At 40.9% G+C, this 23,629-nt stretch overlaps 1 protein-coding gene across 1 annotated transcript in view; it reads right to left on the reverse strand.

Annotated features, from left to right (window-relative positions):
* GLB1L3 (galactosidase beta 1 like 3) overlaps nucleotides 1-22,956 on the reverse strand; it is a 41,358-nt gene extending 18,402 nt beyond the window's left edge. The window contains exons 1-9 of the mRNA XM_046016668.1: nucleotides 22,919-22,956; nucleotides 22,019-22,144; nucleotides 21,663-21,878; nucleotides 16,201-16,269; nucleotides 15,591-15,686; nucleotides 14,305-14,413; nucleotides 10,633-10,725; nucleotides 9,185-9,266; nucleotides 8,153-8,217 (exon numbers count right to left, since the gene is read on the reverse strand). Of these exons, the coding sequence (XP_045872624.1) occupies nucleotides 8,153-8,217; nucleotides 9,185-9,266; nucleotides 10,633-10,725; nucleotides 14,305-14,413; nucleotides 15,591-15,686; nucleotides 16,201-16,269; nucleotides 21,663-21,878; nucleotides 22,019-22,144; nucleotides 22,919-22,941 (879 nt within the window). The 5' untranslated portion in view covers nucleotides 22,942-22,956. The remainder of the gene's footprint in view (nucleotides 1-8,152; nucleotides 8,218-9,184; nucleotides 9,267-10,632; nucleotides 10,726-14,304; nucleotides 14,414-15,590; nucleotides 15,687-16,200; nucleotides 16,270-21,662; nucleotides 21,879-22,018; nucleotides 22,145-22,918) is intronic.
* Nucleotides 22,957-23,629: the final 673 nt, after the last annotated feature.

Genomic DNA, 23,629 nt, shown 5'->3' on the forward strand with positions numbered 1-23,629 from the left:
GGGTCTTGGGACCAAGTCCTGTGTTGGGCTCCCTGCTCATCGGGGAGTCTGCTTCTCCCTCTCCTTCTGTCCCTCTCCCCTGTTCTTGTTCTCTCTCTCTCTCAAATAAATAAATAAAATCTTTTAAAAAATAAAATAAAATAGGGATGCCTGGGTGGCTCAGTCAGTTAAGCATCTGCCTTTGGCTCAGGTCATGATCACAGGGTTCTGGAATCAAGTCCTGCATCAGGTTCCTTGCTCAGCAGGGAACCTGCTTCTCCCTCTGCCTGCTGCTCCCAGTGCTTGCTCTTTCTCTCTCTCTCTCCCTATCTCTCTCTCTGAAAAATAAATAAATAAAATCTTAAAAAATTAAAAATAAACAAAATAAATAAAAGTAAATGGACTAAATTTTCTAATCAAAAAACACAGAATAGTGGAATGGGTAAAAAAATTAAGACCCATCTATATGCTGCCTACAGAAGACTTACTGAACATTTAAGGACATACATATATTGCAAGCAAGAGATGGAAAAGATATTCCATACAAATGGAAACCAAAAGAAAACTGGGATAGCTATACTCATATCACACAAAATAAACTTTAAGACAAACACTGTAATAAGTGATAAAGAAGGTCATTATATAGGGGAGCAATAAAAAGAGGTCAATCCAACAAGAGGATATAACATTTGTAAATATTTACTTAATAAGGTTAATAAATATAAGATGATCCTATCAAGCTCTTTTCCAAACATAATAGTATAAAACTAGAAATAAATTACAAGAAGAAAACTGGAAAATTCAAAAGTATATAAAGATTAAACATGATACTGAACAATCAATGGGTCAAATAAGAAATCAAAAAAGAAATCAAGAAATCTTGAGGCAAATGAAAATAGAACTACATATCAAAACTTAAGGGATGCAGCAAAAGCTGTCTAAAAAGTAAATTTGTATGATTAATGCCTACATTAAAAAGCAAGATCTCAAATAAACAACCTAACGTGACACCTCAAGGAACTAAAAAAGAACTAATTAAGCCCAAAGTTAATAGAAGAAAGGAAATAATAAAGAACACAATAGAAATAAATGAGAGAATAAAAACACAATAGAAAAGATCAATAAGGGGTGCCTGGATGGTTCAGTGAGTTAAGCCTCTGCCTTCAGTTCATGATCCCAGGGTCCTGGGATTGCGCCCGGCATCGGGCTCTCTACTCAGCAGGGAGCCTGCTTCCCCCTCTCTCTCTGTCTGCCTCTCTGCCTGCTTGTAATCTCTGTCTGTCAAATAAATAAATAAAATCTTAAAAAAAAAAAATCAATAAAACTAAGGGCTGTTTTTTTTAAAAAAAAGATAACAAAATAAACAAACTATTGACTAAACTTACCAAGAAAAAGACAGAAGATTCACATAAATAAAATCAGAAATAAAAGAGGACATGTTATAATTGATACCACATTAATATAAAGAAGATAAGAGACTGCAATGAACATGCAATGAATATGCTTAAATATTGGACAACCAAGATGAAATACATAAATTTCTAGAAACATACAACCTACCAAGACTGAATCATGAAACTACAGAGAATCAAAAACATCCTAACAAAGGTCCCAAACCAGATGGATTAACGGGTGAATTCTGCTAAACATTTAAAGTAGAACTAATGCCAATCCTTTCCAAACTTCCAAAAAATAGAAGGAGGAAGTATTTCTGACCTCATTTTCCAAAGCTAGCATTACCCTGATACCAAAACCAGACCAGCACACTGCAAGAATAGAAAATATCAAGTCAATATACTTGATGAACATATATGAAAAATCTTCAATAAAATATTAGCAAACTAAGTTCAACAACACATTAAAAGAATCATTCACCATGAACAAGTGGGATTTATCTCTGCAATGCAAGAATGGTTTAACATCCATAAATCAAACAATGAAGAACAGAACTGAGAGCCCAGAAATAGACCCACACATATATGGTCAATTAACTTACAACAAAGAAGCCAAGAATATAAATTGGGGGAAAGTTTAGTCTCTTCAATAAATGGTGTTAGGAAAATAGGGACAGCCACATGAAACAATGAAATTGAACTCCTATCTTATACCTTACATAAGGATTAACTCAAAATAAATTAAATACTTGAATGTAAGACCTGAAACCAAAGGATCCCTAAAAGAAAACATAGGCAGTAAGCTCCCTGATGTTGGTCTTGGAAATGATTTTTGGATCTGACATCAAAAGCAAAGGCAACAAATGCAAAAATACAATGGAGACTACATCAAACTTTAAGCTTCTGTTCAGCAAGGGAAACCATCAACAAAATGAAACGGCAACCTATTGAATGTGAGAAAATATTTCCATACCATATATCTGACAACCAGTTAATATCCAAAATACATAAAGAACACATACAACTCAATAGCAAAAAAACAAATAACCTGATTTAAAAATGGGCAGAAGATATGAATAGATATTTATCAAAGAAGAAATATAGATACCCAACAAGTACGTGAAAAGATGCTCGACATCACTAATAATTCAGGGAAATGTGAATCAAATACACAATGATATATCATCTCACACCTGTAACAATGACTCTTGTCAAAAAGATAAGAAATAACAAGTGTTAGTGAGGATGTAGAGAAAAAGGAACCCACTGTTGTAAATTGTGTAAATTTGTGTAAAATTCATAAAATTCTGTAAATGTAAATTTGTAGAACCACTATGGAGAACAATACAGAGTTTCCTCAAAACATTAATAACAGAAATACAATATGATCCAGCAATTCCATATCTGGGTATTTATCTGAAAAAAAATTAAAGCACAAACTCAGAAAGATTTACACACTCCCATGTTCAGTACAGCATTATACAATAGCCAATGTATAAAGACAAACCAAGTGTCCATCGATGGATGAATGGATAAAGAAGATATGAATAGAATAGAACTTAACCAAAACTGAACTGAAAAATAAAGAGAAAAAGAATAGGAAAAAAACCTAGCATCCAAGCAGTGTGAGACAATATCAGATGATCTTATGTACATGTAATTGGGCCTGCAAAAGAAGAGAGAAGAAAGGAAATATGTGATTAAGTAATGGCCGAAAATGTTCTTTTTTTTTTTTTAAGATTTTATTTATTTATTTGACAGAGAGAGATCACAAGTAGGCAGAGAGAGAGGGAAGCAGGCTCGCTGCTGAGCAGAGAGTCTGATTCGGGGCTCGATCCCAGGACCCTGAAATCATGACCTGAGCTAAAGGCAGAGGGTTTAACCTACTGCGCCACCCAGGCATCCCAGCTGAGAATTTTCTAAAGATAATTACAGACACCAAACCACAGATCCAATCTGTGAGAACATCAAGCAGGATAAACTCTAAGAAACAAACCACGCCTAAGTATATTATACTCAAGCTTCTGAAAAACCAAAGAGAATGAGAAAATTCTAATGGCAGTCAGAAAAAAATCACCTACAAAAGCCATAGATAAGAATTACTACAGACTTCTTATCAGAAACCAGGAAAGCCAAAACAAGACAAAGCATAACAAAAATCAACAGAATAGAATGGCACTTTAAAATGAGGATTTAGGAATATATTATTATAAAATATTAATAATACATGTGAAGCATTTCAGTATTTGAAAGTACTTTCAGATTAATTTAACATGTGTATTTTAAATCCTCAGGCAACAGCTAAAACTTTAAAACCTGAGAAAAGTAATTAGTCCATAGAGGAGACAAAATGTAATCATAAAAAATGCTCAATTAAGTCAAGAAAAGGGAAAAAAGAAGAAAAAAACATAAGTGTTTATCAAAACAGAAAAAGAATTAGCAAGATGCTAGATGTTAATCCAACTAAATAAAAAAAAAAAAAAAAAAAATCTTTAAAAAAAAAAATAATCACTTTTTTTAAAAGATTTTATTTATTTATTTGTCAGAGAGAGAGAGACAGAGAGAGAAACATCACAAGTAGGCAGAGAGGTAGGCAGAGGCAAAGGGAGAAGCAGGCTCCCTGCCAAGCAAGGATCCCGATATGGGACTGGATCCCAGGACGCTAGGATCATGACCTGAGCCGAAGGCAGCCGCTTAACCAACTGAGCCACCCAGGCGTCCCCAATAATCACTTTAAATGTGAATTATCTAACTGTATCAGTTAAGAGACAAAAACTGTCAAATTAAATATTTTAAAAAGTAATACATAACTATATGTTATCTACATATATATCCACTCTACATAAAAATCCACTTTATAGGGGCACCTGGGTGGCTCAGTGGTTTGGGCCTCTGCCTTCGGCTCAGGTCGTGGTCTCAGGGTCCTGGGATCGAGCCCCGCATCGGGCTCTCTGCTCCGTGGGGAGCCTGCTTCCTCCTCTCTCTCTGCCTGCCTCTCTGCCTAGTTGTGACCTCTCTCTGTGTCAAATAAATAAATAAAATATAAAAAAAAAATCCACTTTATATACGAATACTTAAAGAAAGGTAAAAAGTAGTGCACCTTGGTGGGTTAGTCATTAACAGCTCAGGTCAGGATCCCAGGGTCCTGGGATTAAGCCCCAAGTCAGGCTCCCTGCTCAGTGGGAAACCTGCTTTTTCCTCTTCCTCTGCCCCTCTGGCCCACTTGTGCCCTGTCTCTCAAATAAATAAATAAAATCTTTTTTTAAAAAAAGACAAAAAGCAGAAGGATAAAGAAAAATACATCATGCAAACCACTAACCAGAAGAAAGCTGGAATAGCTATATTTATAGTAGACTTCAAAATAAGGAAGATGGTCATTACATAATGAGAAAGGGGTGAATTCTCCAAGAAAATACAACAATTCTAAATGTATATATAACTAAAAACAGAGCTTCAAAATACACAAGACAAAAATGGATAGATCTGAAAGGACTAATGAATAAATCCACAGTTATATTTAAAGATATCAAAACTCTTCTGTTAATAATTGATACAGTAAGTAAATAGAAAATCAGTAAGAATAGAGATTACCTAAATAGTACCATCAATCAACTTAAGCTAATGGAAATATATAAACAAATGCAAAATACACATCTTCTCAAGTGTACATGGAACATTTACTAAACTGTCCATATTATGAGTCATAAAACCTTAACAAATGTAAAAGAACAGAAATCATACAAAGTATATTCTTGGATTTTAACAGTATTAAACTAGAAATCAAAAACAGAGTAATACCTGGAAAATCTCCAAGGATTCAAAAATTAAGCAACATATTTCAGATACATAGAATAAAGATGAAGTCTCAAGGGAAATTTTAAAATGTTTTGAACATTTTTTGAAACATTTTTGAAAATGAAAATACAGCATATCAAACAGTGCATTCAGGGAAATTTGTAGCCATAAATGCTCACATTAGAAAAGAAAAAATTCTCAAGTAAGTAATCTCAGCTTCCAACAAACAAACAAACAAAAAAACAATCTGGAAAAAGTAGATCTGATTCAGTCCAAAGGAAGCAAAATAGAAAAATGCTAAAGAGCAGAGAAGAAATCGCTGAAATAGAAAACAGGAAGAAAATAAAGCAAATAAATAAATAAATAAGGCCAAAAGCTAGTTCTCTGAAAAGATCAACAAAACTGATAAACTTTTAATCACAATGACTGAGATAAAAAGAGAGGAGACAGGGCACCTGGGTGGCTCAGTGGGTTGAGCCTCTGCCTTTGGCTCAGGTCATGATCTCCAGGTCCTGGGATCGAGCCCCGCATTGGGCTCTCTGCTCAGCAGGGAGCCTGCTTCCCTCTCTCACTCTCTCTCTCTGCCTGCCTCTCTGCCTACCTGTGATCTCTGTCAAATAAATAAAATCTTTAAAAAGAAAAAAAAAAAGAAAAGGAGACACAAACATACCAATATCAGGAATGAAAGAAGAGCTACCACCACTGACAACTAAGATTAGAAGGATATCAACAGAATATTACAGACAACTCTATGCCCATGAAGTCATAAACTTAGATGAAACAGCATAGAATAAATCCTTAAAAGACACAAATTACCAAAAGTTGCTCAAGAAGAAATAATCTAAATTATGCTACATCTATTAGAGAAATTAAATTTCTAGTTAAAAGTCTTTAAGAAAACTTCAGGTCCAGATGGTTTCACTGTTGAATTTTACCAAACATTAAGTAAGAAACGCTATGGATTCTATACAACCTCTCCCAGAAAATAGAAAAGGAGGGAATATTTCCAAACTCATTTTATGAGGCCAGCATTGCTTTGATTCTAAAATAAAGACATCACAAGGAAAGAAAATCAAAGACCAATACCCCTCATGAAGGTGGAAGCAAAACTTGTCAGTAAGACATGAACAAATTGAATCCATTGGAATATAATACACCACAATCGAGGAGGATTAGTCCCAGGAATACAAGACTGGATCAATTTTCAAGACCCATATTTAACCATATTAGTGTATGAAAGAAGAAGGACACATGAGAAAAACTGCATGACCTGTGGCTTTGTTTATGACCTTAGACATAGGATACAAGAATGTGATCCTCTTGGCCATCAAAAGGAATGAAGTACTGATTCATGCTATAGTACAGACGAACTTCATTCAAGCTGCATGAAAGAAACCAGATACAAAAGACTACATCATGTATGATTCCATTTATATAAAATGTCCAGAAAAAACAAATTTATAGAGATGGAAAGCAGGTAAGCGTTTGCCTTGGGCTAGAGATGGGAGCAGGGGATTTAGCACTAATGAATGTGGGGAAACTCTAGATTGTGGTAGTGGTTGTAAAACTCTACATCTTGGATTGTATACTTACAATAGGTAGATATAATGGTGTATAAATTATATTTCAACTAAGTTGCTTTTTAAAAAAGTGACAATCAGAGAAAGACAATTATATGGTTTCACTCAAATGTAGAATGTGAGAAATAGTGCAGAGGATCATAAGGGAAGGGAAGAATAACTGAATGGGAAGAAATTAGAGAGGGAGAGAAACCATGAGAGACTCTGGACTCGAGAAAACAAACTTCCTCAGGTTGCAGAAGGTCATGTGGGTGGGGGAATGGGGTAACCAGGAGATGGGCATTAAGGAGGGCACATGATGAGCACTGTGTGTTGCATGCAACTAATGAATCGTTGAACAACTACATCAAAAACTAATGATGTACTATATGTTGGCCAACTGAATTTAAATAAAATAGTAATGATAACAATAATAATTTAAAAATTTTTAAATAGTGACAAGAGAAAAAGAACCAACAACAACAAAAAAAGAGACTTATTATAGCCATTAAAAACTAGGTAGCCATGGATCCAGCCCTGGCAGAGTCCCTTCCATTTATTAGGTCAGATGTATAGAAATCAGTGAGAAGAGGAAATAAGACTAATTCTTCCTTAATTAAAACTTGTGTAGGAGGGTGTAAGGCACTTGAGGAAGCACCTTGGGATGTTCTGGCCAAGCGAGCAGTATGCCCCATACTTTGCAGTTCTGCAGAAGCCTTTCCTGCCTAAGGGAGAAGAACAGTGCGGGCTGAGCCTTGCAGGTCCTGGCACCAGCTTTGGATATTAACCTGGGCACAAAGGAGACCCAGGAAAGTGTGTTAAGCAGAGGAAACCATAATCAGTTTGGTCTTTAAGAGCTTAATCCAGCTGTTCTGTGAAGAAAGGATATAATCCCCAAAGGCATGGTCTATGATTTTTCCATCTTTGAAACTATCACAAGGGACAACCCACTGAGAGGAATAGGAGCTACTCCTATTTTCCATGGCTGTTAATGAATTCATGTACATCAGTTATTCACTCCCATAATTTGCAGTCTGGCTAAAATAGGCTGACTCCAACAAAGCTAGGTATGAGTCCTCTCTCAGCAATGTATATAGCCCATTTCTGAACTCTGTCCTTGCAGGGGAAAAAGAACATCATCTCCCTTTGATTTACCCCACATAATTCCCTCACCTTCGCTCTAGTCATCTCCATGGGTTGCTTCGCTAACAATGGCGATAGAAGCAGGACTTGCTCTTCATTCCCCATAACAAAAGGCATGAATGAATTCGCCAGATTGCTTTGGAACCCAGCTGAGGCCCTGGGGGTTGCAGGGAAGCAGCAGTTTCCTTACCAAGACTGTTCCTATTGAACACCAGCTGCACAGGCTAAGGAGGTTTGGACAGGCAAAGGAGGAAAGACTCTTCATCTCTAAGACATCCTTACCTGCAGGTGGGAAAGCTGCTCAAAAGCACTCTTCTCAAATTTGTTCATATTGATGGTGGCCAGAACTATAGAGAGAAGAGACAGGTGCTGCAGGAGGTACTGTGCCAGTGCCAGCAGGGGGTGGTTGCAGGCCCACACCCTGCACACAGAAGGAAGATGTGCTAAGTAGGAAGGATAACAGGACTCGACTCATAGTCCACTTTGCAAAGTACAAAGTGCTGCCATACACGTCCTCCCATCACTGGACACTTGTAAGGACAATGTAAGATAAGAAGGGCAGTTAAAATTCATCACATTTTGTGTAGAGAAGTAGAATAGGCCAAGATCATACAACTTGATTAGACCTAGGAACAGAATACAAGTTTCCTGATCCAAGTTCAGCATACTTCCCACCAGACCATAATAACAAGGGGAAGAGCCACCAAAAAGAAAGGGAGAACAGCAATATATGGAAGTAACAGGTCTGAAATAAGGACTACCTAACAGATACGCCCCTGGATTCAAATGGCTGCTGATAATACCTTGGTCATTTCCCTCACTCTTGTCACCTTATGATTCTGGTCTGAACTGTTCTGTTACCTCACTCTCTAGGATGAACTCCACTCCAAGTGCACAGTGACCTCCAGCTGTAAGATCCCAGGACTAGAACTTGGCCTATGCCAGCTTCCTGACACATGTGTTATCTTCTGATTCTCCATGTAGCTCTCCATTGGAAGAGTTTTCTCTTAGAAGACCTGGATTCTAAGCCATGCCCAGCACCAATCCAGATTCTTGACCCATGGAAAGATTACAAAAAGGGTACTGAGGCCATAAGATCTTGATTACAGCTCTGTTTAAAGACAACATGAATGAGGGAAAGAGATGGGGTTTTTGTGAGCTCTTCACTTGGACCTTGAGTCCTCTTCGGTATCAAGTTTCTGGAGTTCTCTTCAATGTACATGGGAAAAAGAGACATCTGAGATACCTGGTTCAAGATTCAAGCTGGCTGGTGAAGAGCCTTGGTTCTTCCTTAAAACAAGTCTAAATTTGTACCTCCTTTCATGTGGCCTTTTAGCAGATTTTCTGCATCATCCGAGGTCATGAGCAGTTCCACAATCCCTCTTTTCAGCAGGGCCTGTGGAGAAAACTGGACAAAATGAACCTACTTCCCTTACTCCCATAAGAAGAAGGAAACATAAGGAAATTAGGGAAAAAATATAGCTTGGGCTCACTTGGGCAATGTGTGAGCTAGAGAGAAAGGTTTGAATTTTGAGTCTGACCATCTGCAATTCAGTAAATTAGGGGAACCTTGATCTCTGTCCCAGCCTGTGTTATTCCCAAGGATGACCACAAAGGTAGCTGAGTTACGGGCTCTGCCAGCCATGGACACAGCCTCATGAGAAAAAAACACAAGGTTGATGTTTATGGGGAAGCACTTGAGGGAGGCTCTAAATCCAAGAGAAAGAGAGAAATGAAGCACTTTGTGCTTGAAGGGAAGAGGCCAAGGCTGTGGGGACCACAGATAAACTTTATAAAACTTGGATCCTAACTGGATACTCAAAGGAAGCAAGGAAGTCTGTCATGGCTTCAGGGAATGGGGGGAATCTAATTTGCAAATTGTATTTACTAAGGGCTGAGGAGCAGACAGATGGCCAGAGGGCAAGAGGACCCTATCTGTGTGTCGTACATGTTCACTAAGCCATGTCTAGGCCTGGTAAGGTAGTCAAGTAGTATATCTGGTAATCAAGAAAACACAATGCTAACGGAATGAGATTGATTTGAAGGGGGTCTAATATGATGCCCCTGAAAAAAGTTAGAGGTGGGAATCCCTCATAGATCTTGTCCAGCCCCAGAGGCTACAGCTGTATGGCAGGAGCCAGGATGTCCAGGGAGCCCAGCCCTGTCCTTCTTCCCCTTTTGTCACGTACTCGTTCTTCCTTGCCCAGCTGGCAGCTGCTCCCCACTCTTTCCCACTGCTTGGCAGGTCACCCCACCCAGGGGTCTCTGTGTGGACACAACTAACATGCAACCTCACATTCTGCTTAGCAACCTGAGGAGGAGGTCCAGGTTCTTCACTGTGGGAAATCAGGGACAGGAAGGGGTCTGACCCATCAGAAAGGCAACCAGGCAAGACTCCAGTTATTTCCTGGCCTGAGACATTCTCCCCATGGAGGAACAAAGACAATAAAAGAAAGAATGTTAACACTACAGGTCAGAAAGCTGCAGGATGAGAGAATTTAAGAATTATGGGTCACAGAGATAGCAACAGAAAGGAATAATCTTTCCACATCATGTTTTATCTCCTAAAAAAGTTATTTGAGTACATCCTGACAACTTTGCTGACTCACGGAGACTCTGAACTTGATTTCACATATTATCATCCATAGCACCTACCATAGGGTCACCCATGCAGCAGGGCCTCAAAAATGCATGCCTATAAAAGTGACAGAGTGAGGAAGGAAGGATGCAAATATGAGAACAACATACCAAGTGTCTCTTACCTTTCGAACATAAAGCATGTAATCTTTATCCTTGGCAAATGAACCATATTCATTCTCCACCTGCACTGCAATGATGGGGCCTCCCTTATGGTACTGAGAAACAAGGAGATCAAGGGGGAATGTGAAGTGACTGGTGAAAAAAGCCTGCAGTCTCTGAGTTTCCTGCTAAGATCACACACCTTGTGGGTGAGCTTTGATCCAAGTAGTTACCTCGTGTTCCTTCAGTGCTCCCTCTCCACCCCCGGGTCCTGGAGTCAGTCACCTCCAGGCACTTCAGTTATGCACAGAGGCCTGCCTTCCCTAGTCTTTCACAGTTTCCCTTCAAGCACAAAGTCCCACAGTTTTCCCTCCATTTCTCATACTAATTATCTGCTTAAATATGAATCTCAAACCTACAAACTCCTCTGCTTGCATGCCCACCCTATTCATTTCCCCCAACAAATGAAAGAGGTGTTCCTTCGTCCCCCTGCCTTAGGATAACGCCACCACTTGTGTGTGGAGTCCCCCTGCCTCCTACTGCGTGCTCTCTGCCCTGTTCCCTCTACCTTCAACCTTCAATCTTTCCTTCCAAACCAACTGACCTCCAGTATCATGGAAACTTATTTGGAACCCTCATAGCAGAGAGGGAGAGCTCATGCACCTCAGGACTGTTTCCCCACCCACGGTTCTCTTGCTCTCTCCTTTTTTTTTTTTTTTTTTTTTAATTTATTTGACAGAGATCACAAGTAGGCAGAGAGGCAGGCAGAGAGAATCTTGCTCTCTCCTTCTTAAGAGCCCTGCGTCTTCAAAGAGTTACCGGTTGTCTACACTCACTTTTCTCTGCATTCCCGCTTTGTTCTGTTTGGTTTGGTTTGGTTGTTTGGCTTTCTCACTTTGACTCCGCCCCTCAAGCCACCATGGTAATTCTTCCCATGCTGTTGTGCCCCGTCATCAACAGTAACCTAGCTGAAATTATACTGAAATTGTAAGTTTTTAATGTTTAACTTAATCTTTCAACGTCCTTCCACACTGAACTGCAGAAAGAAGCCTCTCCATACTGAAGGCAGGGTGAGCTCTTGACAGCCTGACCACTTCATCCCCCACCCCTCATTCTCCCCTATTGCCTATAGGGTAACCGCCAATTGCAGAGTGAGGTATTCCCTTTTGGACAATGGGACAGGAGAGAATGAGCGTGTGTGGTGGGTTTTCCTCTACAGCCTCATTTTTTCCCTCTTTCCTACCTCAATTTCTATGCCCCACACAAGCTGAACTTCTTCCAGGTCTTCAAATTCCTCATTCCATTCCTTGCTCTCTGACCTTTACCCATGCTGGAGACTCCTGACCATTGCTAATGCCTGCCCATGCCTCAGGTCACTGTTTAAGTTACTTTTTCTGGAAAGTCATACCCTGAACCTCCCTTTCTCTCCTGTTTCTACCCTATGAGGGGTGCCCTGCACTTCTCCTACTGCAGCAATTTCTCCTCACACTGGAAGTGACCGTTTGTCTTCATGGGGCAGGAACCATGTCTGTCCTTCTCATCACTGGAAGCTTAGCTCCTACACAGCACCTGGCACATAGCAGCTGCTTATTAATTCCTTGCTGAGTGAACATAAGTATTCCACACTAATGAATTAAGAAAAATTGTTTGTATTATTGAACCATATCTTCTCCCCAACCTGAAGGGTGAGATTCCTAAAAACTGCATCATAAATTCACAGTTGACCTTATAAAACAGTGTTAGAAGAATAAAAGTCCCAAGTGAAATAGGAAAGATACTCTAAAAATTATTTAAATATAATACTTAACACAATGAAGACAACCAGATAGAAAACCTTAAGATACTAACAATTTAGTAATAATAAGGCTTATAAATTTCATTTGCACTTGAAATTTCTTGCTTCTTAAAAATTTCCTAGGATCTCCTACCTCATGATTCCAGTGGGGAATTTGTAAATTCACTTTGCTTGCTGCATCTGTACTGATGGTATGTGGTATTTGTACTTGTGCTTGAATTTCCAGGCAAACATTCGAAATCGTTCTAGTTTTAAGGCTTAGAGATTTTTGCCCCTGCATCTTTACCACCTATATGGCAGAAATGCAGCCAGAAACATAGGGTTTTCAGCCCTTCCAATGAAAGATGTACCTCAACTCCGCCTAAGAGACCCAGAGTTTAATCCTAATGATGATGTCTTCTTCCCCACAGCATTGCTTATCTCTCCTAAAGCTGTACGGCAGAGACATTATTCCTAATCTGTCTTTCCCTTTATTTTCATTCCTAATCTGCAGTTTCTTTTCTTTAAAATTATTCTAAGAGTAATTCATAATTCACAATTGAGAATTAGCTACAAAGAGTTAGATCCGCATCATATTCCCCCCCAAAAAAAGAGTCTAAGATAATAAGCTATTGGTCTACTACCTAATAACTGGTTTTTATCCTTGCTCAAGTTTTATCAAGATATATGCTCTCAAAACAAGATTTATTTTTATTATTTTTAAAGATTTTATTTATTTATTTGACAGACAGAGATCACAAGTAGGCAGAGAGGCAGGCAGAGAGAGAGAGGAAGGGAAGCAGGCTCTCCACTGAGCAGAGAACCAGATGCGGGGCTCGATCCCAGGACGCTGGGATCATGACCTGAGCCGAAGGCAGAGGCTTTAACCCACTGAGCCACCCAGGTGCCCCGAGATTTATTTTTATTTAAATAACAACCATGTGTCTCCTCTTGTTTGGAAGAGAGTTGTATTTTAAAAATCAAACATAATGACCAAATAATTGTTGCCTTGTAGACTGCAGGATATAATTTTTTTTTTTTTTTTAATCCCAGACTGGTCTGCATGCTGTGGTTACCTTGCATAGATCTGGAGACTCCATGAAGGAAGGAAAATGCATGGTGTCTGTGCTCTGTGCACTTATGAAACGAAAACAAACTGAAATGTAAGCAAGAGTAAAATACTCACACAGGTACAAAATGACATATGAACCAAGTTATGCATTACAGCATAAACTTGAAAAATCAAATTTCTATGATGAGGTACTAGTTAAATAAATTATGATATATTCAAATTGTGGGGTACTAAGCAGATATTAAAAAGAAAGGGTTTCAAGAGTATATTTTTAATGAAAAAAAGTCCAGTGGGAATTATGTATTTTTTTATGCAAAGGTATGCATAAATGCACACATATAAGTGTAAGTGTATGTATAAATAATTTGCTTCCATATGTGTAGGAAATCTCTGGAAAGATACATAAAAATCTGGCAAAATTGATTATCTTCTGAAAAGACAATTGAATGGCTTTGGCTCAAGGTAAGAGGGAAGAATTATTTCACCAAAAACTCTTTTATACTCTTGAGTTTTATCACCAAGGGCCTGTATTAACTATTTGAAACAACAAAGATAATTTAAGAGTAAAAATAAACAGTATGAAGATCAGTGAGCTTAATGAATATCAGTTACATTCAGAACAATGACAACCACAAATGAACAACCTTTGTCAGTCTCTTGTATGATGTGTGTCTTTCTAGAAACCTTAGGGTAAAGGGTATACTTAAGACGAGGTTCTAGAATTGAAAATTGCAAGAATGTCGGCTTCAGTTCTCATAGAGACTGGGCATGGTCTATCCTGTGAACAAGCCAGAAAAACCATTTTCCTAAAGCAAAGATAGGAAAGAAGGAACAGGAGATTTGCTTTACCTGGAGAGGAACAACTCTGGAAATCAGGTGGTCAAAATATTTATCAACTGCTCCAACAAAGCCCTTGTAGGTTGTTCTCAATATCATCTTGGGATCTTGCAGCAGCCAGCTGGGGGCAAAAGGAGACAAGCTCAGTGTCTGAGATGGGAAGGTATAGGTGAGGGTAAGTGGGGTGGGGCTTTGGCAGTTTTACATCCTTTGAGCTCATGTCCATGGTCCTGGAGCACTCAGGGGTCCTGAAGGGATATGTCCATGTCAACTTTTTGCACCATTCTCACAGATTTAGAAGAAAAGATACCAACTCCATCCACATGACACTTTACAAGCTACTATCAAGACTTGTACTCTCACATCTTAACAAGAGGTAGTTTAACCTTTCATTGAATACTCTCCTCTATTCTTCTTCCATTCATTAAAAACATTTTTCTTGAGCACAGCGTATACACCTTAGGCAGAGGGTTGCATTTCCTCTAAGAGCTAAGACATCCAGCACAGAGCAGGAGCAAATAAACCAGGAAGCACACCTCCAGATCATCTGTAAAGTACTGGACAGGGTTCCAGCTAACCATGAACTGCTACTTCTCTGAAGTACCCTCTTCCTTCAAGGTCATGTATTTTCTGCTCCTGAGCTGGGATGGGAGAAGGTGCTCATCTTAGAGAAAAACAGTGCTTGTACCTGACAAAGGGAAGTAAAAGCTCACCTGGATCAGAGCCATGGACTAAACGGCCAGTCCTGTCAGCTTGTGACAGTAACAGAAGAGCATTCTTGAATTCTCACCCTGAACCTTAGTTGTTTGCATTGACGGCAATCATCACAGATGAGAGAAGGCAAAGAAAAATGAGAGGGAAGGCAGGGGATCCGAGGCCTCTTAGTATAGAGAATTTGGTCTTCCATTAATAAAATATGAGAAAAATCAGACATTGTCAGAACTAGCCCATTCTTCTCTGTCTAAAGCTTCCCTTCCCATTCTTCGCATCACAGGACAGAGTTGGGCATAGCTCCCTCCAGTGGGGAAAGAAGGCTATGATCATCCTGATGCTTTTCCCTCTGCACACTTAGTCACACACCCAGGGCACCAGGACGAAGTGTCATCTATAAAATGGGGATGACAAAGGCACATACACCTCACCATATTACTGCAACCATTGCCTGAGACGATGTATATAAAGCACGTAACAGTGCGAGACACAGAGGATGTGCTCATTCATTTTAGACTGAAGTATTATGTTTAGTAAAGCCAACAACTTTACTACAAGCCCAACTCTGGACTCATATCCCTGCTCACCTGGGCAAGCCCCCGAGGTCAAGCTCACCGCAGATGTAGGGTCCTGGACGCAGAATCACCCACAATCCGACCTCCGCAGCCATCAGCACAAAGGCCCTAGGGAGGTCAGTATCAGCAACTCTCAAGACACAGAGAGGAGGGTGGGGACAAGCCCAACATCCCAAGGTGGTGGAGCTATCCAGCCCCTCCTCTCCCTGCAGAGGCCATGGGAGCTGGGTTCTGGTCCCAGCCCAGGACCTTCTGCATAGCCCCATTGGGGACGTGAGGATCAAAGGCATTAGACAGGGTATAGGGGAGTCCTAAGAGTGAAACTGACCCCAACGGCCTTGCTACCATAAAGGGGCAGACCCTGTCCCAGCCCAGGTGGCTGGACCATACTGCAAAGCAGGGCAGACACTGGGGATTTGCAGCCTCTGGGCTGCAGTGAAGAGGTCTGGGCTCAGAGGAAGCAGACCCAGACCCCAGGAGTAACAGGTTCATGGAGAGCATGTGGGTCCTGAGAACATGGTGCCCGACTAAGATGGCCTCATGGTTCCTAATCAACCCCAAGGAGCCATCTCTCTGCCTCCCCCACCCCAGGCCAGGCCATAGAAGCAGCAACAGCACTTACTCCAGGTCCAGGTTCCCAGAGAAGTCAAATTTGCCTCTTTCTGGTTCATGGAGGTTCCATGGAACATAGCTGTAATAGGGAAGGGGGAAGTACAATAAACATCTTCTGATTTCTTTCCTTTAAATTTGTAGGTCATCACCAAATCCATCCCAATACCTGGGATAGTTCTATTTTGGAATAAGTAGGAGTTTCAATGGCAATTAAATCTGTATTACATGAATAATGATTATTGTCAATAGTTCCTTTCTTTATTACCCAGCCTTGGTCCAAGCTGCCAATAATTCTATGATTCTAGATTCCTTGAATTTATATATAAATTATCCCACTCACCACCCCATTCTATGTAATACCCATTAAACATATAATAAAAAGGATAAAACCCTCAAATGCCGAAGAAATTTTTGCTAAGAATTAATCAAAATAGGAGTGGAGGAGGACTTCCTATGAGGATAAAAGAAATGTAGTAAAGAAAATTGCCAGCTTTAGATTTAGCAAGAAGGAAGCTGCCAGGCAGGCACCTCCCCCTTAGGGCTGAACCTGTAGGGACAAAAGGTATGTGTAGAATTTTTATTAGGTGCTATTTTTAGTAGGTGACTGTCTTTTTTGTGTGTGTCACCAACAAAGTTCTTGAGCATTGTGCCTCTAACTTCATGTTTCTCATCAGCTCTGTAGTTCTTATTACACAGTTTTGTACAATGTAGACATTTAAAATCCATATGTTGCATTGTGGTAGAACTGACTGTATTTAAGATCTTTCCTTGTGAGGAGGAATGAAGAGTTGGTTTGCTAAAGACAAATATGCATGATAAAGTTGATAGCTATGCACTAAGAGAACAAAATGAAAAAAAAATTGCTAAATGATGCTTATAAGTGACTTACTTTAAAGGAAACTGCTGGAAAAAGTTGAAAACAAAAAGATGGAAAATTATATAGTTGAGGCAAAATTATTCTAACATTCTTAAATAGCAGGCAAAATGAATTTTAAGGCAAAAAAAAATCCCTCACAAATAGATGTTGAAAGGGATCAAATTATAAGAAAGGAAATGATCCATCAAGAAAATATGGTAATCATGACCACATGCTCTCTATAACCATAGCTTCAAGTAAAGGAGGAATTTACTGAACCAGAGAAGAAAGGGATAAATCCACAGTCATAGTGGGAAGATTTAAAATACTTCCCCGAGAATCAAGGAAAATAACAGCAAAAACTAGAACACAAATGAAAGGCTGGGGATCTAAGAAATACACGGAGAACTCAGTAAGCAAAGGTGGAACACATACATTCTTAAAAACACATGCAGCAGTCATAAAATACAAGATAAATCTCAACAAATCTCAAAAACTTACATCACGTAGTCCATGATCCCAAGACAAAGGCAACTACATTAGAAAATTATGCTTTAAAAGCTTAAAAAGTAAAATAAATAAATAAAACAGAAAGCATATTCCCAAACAGCTGAAATGTTTGGAACCAAATGACATTCAAAGTATTACAGAGCAAAATTTATGGGATATGTAGCCAAAGCAATAATTAGAGGTATACTCATATCCCTGAATAAATATATTAGAAAATGCAAAATCCTGGAAAGAAAATGAGCTAAATATTCAACTCAGGAGACAAAGAGAAAAGAAGCAAGTGGAGGGGGAAGAGGGGAAGGGGAGGTAGAGCAAAAAGTAGGGGAAGAGAAGAGGAGAGGGAGGAAAGTATTAACTCAAATAAGGTAGAAGAAAGGAAATCATACATAACTCAGAAATTATAAACTAGAAAACAAAAAGATACAGAGCATATTAGTAAAGCCAAGCTAGTTCTTTGAAAAGAACAGACAAGGAAAAAAAAAAGTCCCAAATACACAATATGATGTACAAATACCAAGGAAGAAAGGAGAATTTTTAAAAGTCCTAGTGAATCCAAAAGAAGAAAGAAAAGGAAAAAAGATCTACAGGATAAAAATAGTGTATACTCTAGCAGAAAAAGCAGTAGCCTTTCAATAAAGTTGAATCTTCACAACCACAAAAGATAGTAGTCACAGAGGTTTTACAGGTGAAATTTAAGAAACATTCAGGGTAAAGAGAATTCTTTTTCAAGATAGTTTGAGAGAAAAGAAAAAAACATATAGTCACTTGAAGAGTTTATTACAAGACTCATATCAAAACTGAACAAGATATTAAGAGAAATAAAATTTTAAATCAATTTCAATTATAATCATAAACATATATATCTGAAATGAAACACGAATAAATGAAGTCTAGCAATTTCTGTGTGTGTGTGTGCACATTCACATGTGCATGTCTCACAATCAAACAGAATTTATCCCAGAGCTGTGGATTGGTTGAATATCAGAAAAATTGTCCATATAATTTACTACTTCAATAGAGTGCAGGAAAACTATATAATTTTTCAATAGATGTATAAAAGCCTCTCAGTAAAACTCAATAGTTATTTATGATTAAGTTCTTTGTATATTAAATGAGCCAATTATCAATTTATGGCTTCCCAGCTTCAAACGTAGCCTTTATATCAGCTCTGCAGGAGTGGATGGGGCCAGCCCTAGAAGCATTTCGTCCTTTGTAGTGAGTACCGTGCTTGGCCTTGCCACAAGAGGGCAGTGGAGAGACATTCAGGAGGAAAGGGGCTTCACTTCGGATTCCAATGCAGGTTTTGCATTTCTATGGTCCTGCTAGGTCTGGTCTGTGGTATAAGTGGGTGAGGACTTCTGGTGGTTCTTTGTTTTTTTAAATAATGAAAGCATTGTAAGTATAATCCATAAAAACCAATGTAGTATTACCCCAGAAAGGCAAGGGAACTCAACTATTTTTTGAATTAACATAATTAATATAGTTACAGATGTTAAACATTACATTAAATGCCCCATAGAGTTTTGCTAACATTTTTCTGCTCCTTCCCCTTCTATATTGTAAGTTTAAGCTGCTCACAACTGCCTTTACTTTTTCCTGATGTAACTAATAAAATCCCACAGCTTGACCATGAAGACAACATACCCTTCTGACTGCTGGTGACAAACATCTCATTAAGAAACAGAAAAATGAGTTCTGCTTCATAAAATGATAAAATGCCCTGCAGAGGGGACTTAAGTTTACAAGACTTCAAAAACAGGGTTGCAAAACACTCTGAATGTCATCCTCAATCTCTAAGTGAAGAACACAATTATGAAAGACGAGCTGCTTAGCAGCTCGAACCACGTGCCTGACTGAATTTAAAGCACAGCTCTGCTAATACTACATAGTCTTCAGGCAATTGCCTTAACCTCTCCCCACCTGAGTTTTCTCGCCTACGAAAGACAGTGATTACACTACTCTCCACATACTATTGATACAGTGACAATGTGAATTAATAATTTCCAGGGTTTAGAACATGCCTGGCTGAGTTTAAGTGCTAGAGACATGTTCACTGAATAACTAAAACTGGTTGTTTTACCTTACAGTGTAGACGTACGTAGACTGGGATCTCAGTGTCCTGTCAATGGCAGCATTGTTATACTAAGGGTGGGCTCCCCTGCCTTTTCTCCAGCTCCAAAAACACATTCCCATGAAGTTAACCTCACATCCTTTCATGTGCACCTGTTACGGTGCTGCCTTCCATGGGATAGTTTCTTTAGGCTTACCCTATAACCCATCTTTATTGACTCCCAATTTTTTTAGTTTCAGGACTTTTTTGGAAATTGATTTGTTACGAAGGAATCTCCACTGTTCCTATTCAAACATGATTTTTGCTTCCAGCTGGTTTTGATTTGACTGACCATCTGTGCACAGACAGGAGTCCATACCTATACGTGACCTTGGCAGCACCCTCACTCACAACTTCATGGTCATACCCTGAGAAGATGGCAGGTGAAATGAGCAAGCTAGTTAAGCCCTCTATGCTTCTGTTACTTTCCCCCTGCACAGTGAGAATTATACTAGCCATCTCACAGGACAGCTAGTTGTAAAGATTAAGTGATTCTGTGAAGATGATTACAAAATGCCCAGCCATCAGTAGACCCTAAATACACGTTACCTTTGTCACTAACATCTAATCATGTTAAAGATCATGCTAAATTTATCATGCTAAATGCATATTTAATCATGTTACATTTATATTTAAATTCTTATGCTTGACTATAGTAGGTTTGCATTTCTTTTTTTGCCATCATAATTGAGTCCATATACGTGCCATGCATTAGGATAGGCATTTTTCACATAAACAAGGCAAAAGTTTTATCTCATTTAATCAGCAATACAAACTTATGAAGCAATTTTTATTTTGCACATTTATAGATGAGGACACCAGGGCCCTGGGATGTGATGCTCGGAGGCAGAGCTGGGACTGTCTGACTGACAGGTCTGTCTGATTCTGCATCCCTATGTTCTTAATCATTAAGCTACAGTCTTCATTCCCTTAACGCCATTAAATTTAACTTCAGTGATACTGGTATTTCCTTTGATGTGTTCATTTTTTGACACTACTATTCCTTTTCAAGCTCACCACCATATACATGAATAAAAATTGTTTTTAAAACACATGTACTGGGGTGCCTGGGTGTCTTAGTTAAGTGTGCCTTTGGCTCAAGTCATGATTCAAGGTCCTGGGATTAGATGCAGCCCCATGTTAGGCTCCCTGCTCATGGGGGAGTCTGCTTCTCCCTCTTCCCCTCCCCCCAGCTTGTGCGCGCGCACGCGCGCGCGCTCTCTCTCTCTCTTAAATAAATAAAATCGTTTAAAAAACACACCTTATGGGGCTCCTGGGTGGCTCTGGGTTAAAGCCTCTGCCTTCGGCTCAGATCAGGATCTCAGGATCCTGGGATCAAGCCCCTCGTCAGGCTCTCTGCTCAGCGGGGAGCCTGCTCCCCCCCCCCCCCCCCCCCCCCCCCCCCCCCCCCCCCGCCTGCTTGTGATCTCGGTCAAATAAATGAAATCTTTTAAAAAAGAAAAAAACACCCTATGGGGGTGCCTGGGGGCTCAGTCATTAAGCATCTCCCTTTGGCTCAGGTCATGACCCCATTGTCCTGGTATCTAGCCCCACATCCGGCTCCCTGCTGGGCAGGAAGCCTGCTTCTCTCTCTCCACTCCTCCCGCTTCTGTTCCCTCTCTCGCTGTCTGTCAAACTAATAAAATCTTTAAAACACATGGGCGCATGCACGCGCGCACACTCACCTTATGTATTTATTTATTTGGAAGTATACTTTGAGCCTTTGTAATTAAACTAAGAGCTCCTAAGGGACCCAATGACCCTCTCATTAGAGAGATTACTATGGCAATCACTTAGTGCTTCTGTCTTTCTCTCATTAACCCTTATCCAAGGCTGTGACCAAAGTCAGCTAAGTGTGAGGTGTGACCCTTAAGCTTATCAGGACAAGTTAGAAAACATTAGGGATCCCAAATCCAGAGGTCCTGCACCTGGATGCAGGGGTTAGGAGTCCCTGTAGGGTAGCAAGTTCACAGAGGAGTAGAGAGCCAGCACTCACGTGGTAAGCGTGTTGAAGCCACAGGCCTTCAGCTTCAGCAAGCGGTCCCTCCAGTACTCCCTGGGCACCCGGAAATAGTGGATGGAGCCCCCAAAAATCAGGAACTTGTGACCCCCCAGGGTGAAGTATGGCTTACTTCCGACTCTGCTTACAGTCTCAAGTCCCACAGATCGGTCCTTCAGCGTGAGGGGGGTCAGGTGAGACCAATTAAACGTGCTGAGAGAGAGAGGACAGGCCGCCATAGCCTTAGTGGAAAATAAGTTCTTGCGGCAGGACAAGCTCTGAGCATCCCGCTGCTATTATCTTCTCCAAGAAAGGAGAACCCTCCCCTTCCCCCCACTCAGGCAAACACCTACCCGGCAGGGTGTAGCTGTGCATTTGCATATATAAGACCCTCTTTATCTTTCACTCGGGGAGCAAAACTTGCTAAGATAAGTGGCAGGAAAAAGATGCACAGGATTCTTTTCCAGGAGAGACACCGGCTGAAAAGAGAAAGAAAAAGCAATGACCAGTGGGGGGAAGGCACTGGACTCGTCCAACTGTAAGGGTTAAAATGCTGCTTCAGCATTTTAAGAGGCTCACATCAAGGTAGGTCCTCCAGGCTAGCCTAAGGCGCTGAGAGACTGTGGCTTTACGGGGATCCACGAAGGTCCCCTGTACCACAGTCCCCTATGCTGCCGCACAGCCCACCTCAGTCCCGACAGAAAACTGAGAATAGACTCAGCCCTAGAAGCCCACAGCCAGGAACGGAACAGGACAGGCGTGGGAGCTGGGGAAAGGGGTCCTGGGAAAAGGTGGAGGAGGGATAAGGGGCTCAGTGAGAGGTGGGAGCACTCCATCCACCAGGTTCAGAAAGGCTGCAGCGTCCGATCCCTGAAGCATTTTGTCAGCGTCTACACGCTGATCTTCTTCTCTCGGGTATAATGGACAGACTCTCAGCAGAGCTCGGGCGTATCTAAGCTGTGGGCAGAAGAGCTGAGGAACGAAAGCTCGAAAGGCGAGTGGATAAGGGGAGCGGCTCCCGCAGAGAGAAGGACCGGGGGGCAGTCCCAGTCCAAAGGCGCCCTTGCTCCACGTAATGGGCCCGGGGCCCAGCTAATAACCTCCTGCAGATGACCGGGTGACTAACAGAACGGGGAGAGAGGTCTAGCAGGCTCTCTGCAGGGAGGTACCCAGCAGCCGCGCCAGGCGCCGAGGGTCGCACGGAGCCTGGAATGGCGAGCTCGCTGCGGGCTGCGCTACTAGGGCAAGGTCACCTGAAGCGCCGAGGGAGGCCCATCACGCGCAGCCCGCGCTGCTCCCGCCGCCTCTCCGCAGACCCAGACGCAGAGCACCGGAGCTGGGGAGCCTGCCAAATAGTGCCAAGGAAGTCTCGGGCTCTGAGGGGGCGGGAAAGGCAGAGCACCGCACCCGACCCAGCTTGTCGGAACTGCCTGGGTGCGCAGATGACTTTCAACTGGGGCGAGTAATGTGGGAGGGTCTTGAGCTATTGGCCATGACCTTGGTTTTCCTATACTGTTGTGTCACCAGCCAGCTGGGAGGGAAAAGCTGCGATAAGTGGGAGTAAAAAAAAAAGACAACCTGGCCTAAGCGTATTCCGCGGGCTCCGCAACTGTGCTGAGTGTCCCTCTGGCTGCAGACAGCGCGTTCAAACCAATGGACGGAGTGTGCACACAGACGAACAGTTCCAAAACGATGGGTAAATGCCAAAATAAAGGTTTCACAGGGCGCCACAGAGGTGCAGGTGAGGGACACAGGCTACCCTGGAGGAGCATAGTTTAACCAAACCGAGTCTGTAAATTAAGAGAATTACCAGAGCAAAGAAGGGAGTGCTGTTCCTATCGGTGAAACAGTTTGAAAGTATCCACATAGGATATACAAGAAGTACAGTTTGGAATTCTTTGGTTACAAACTAGCAAGAGATGGGGCTGGCGAGATCAGATCAGGAGGAGGCGGGCCAGGGAGGG

The sequence above is a fragment of the Meles meles genome, chromosome 8 (assembly GCF_922984935.1).
Source record: "Meles meles chromosome 8, mMelMel3.1 paternal haplotype, whole genome shotgun sequence".
In the NCBI taxonomy this organism is placed as follows: Eukaryota; Metazoa; Chordata; class Mammalia; order Carnivora; family Mustelidae; genus Meles; species Meles meles.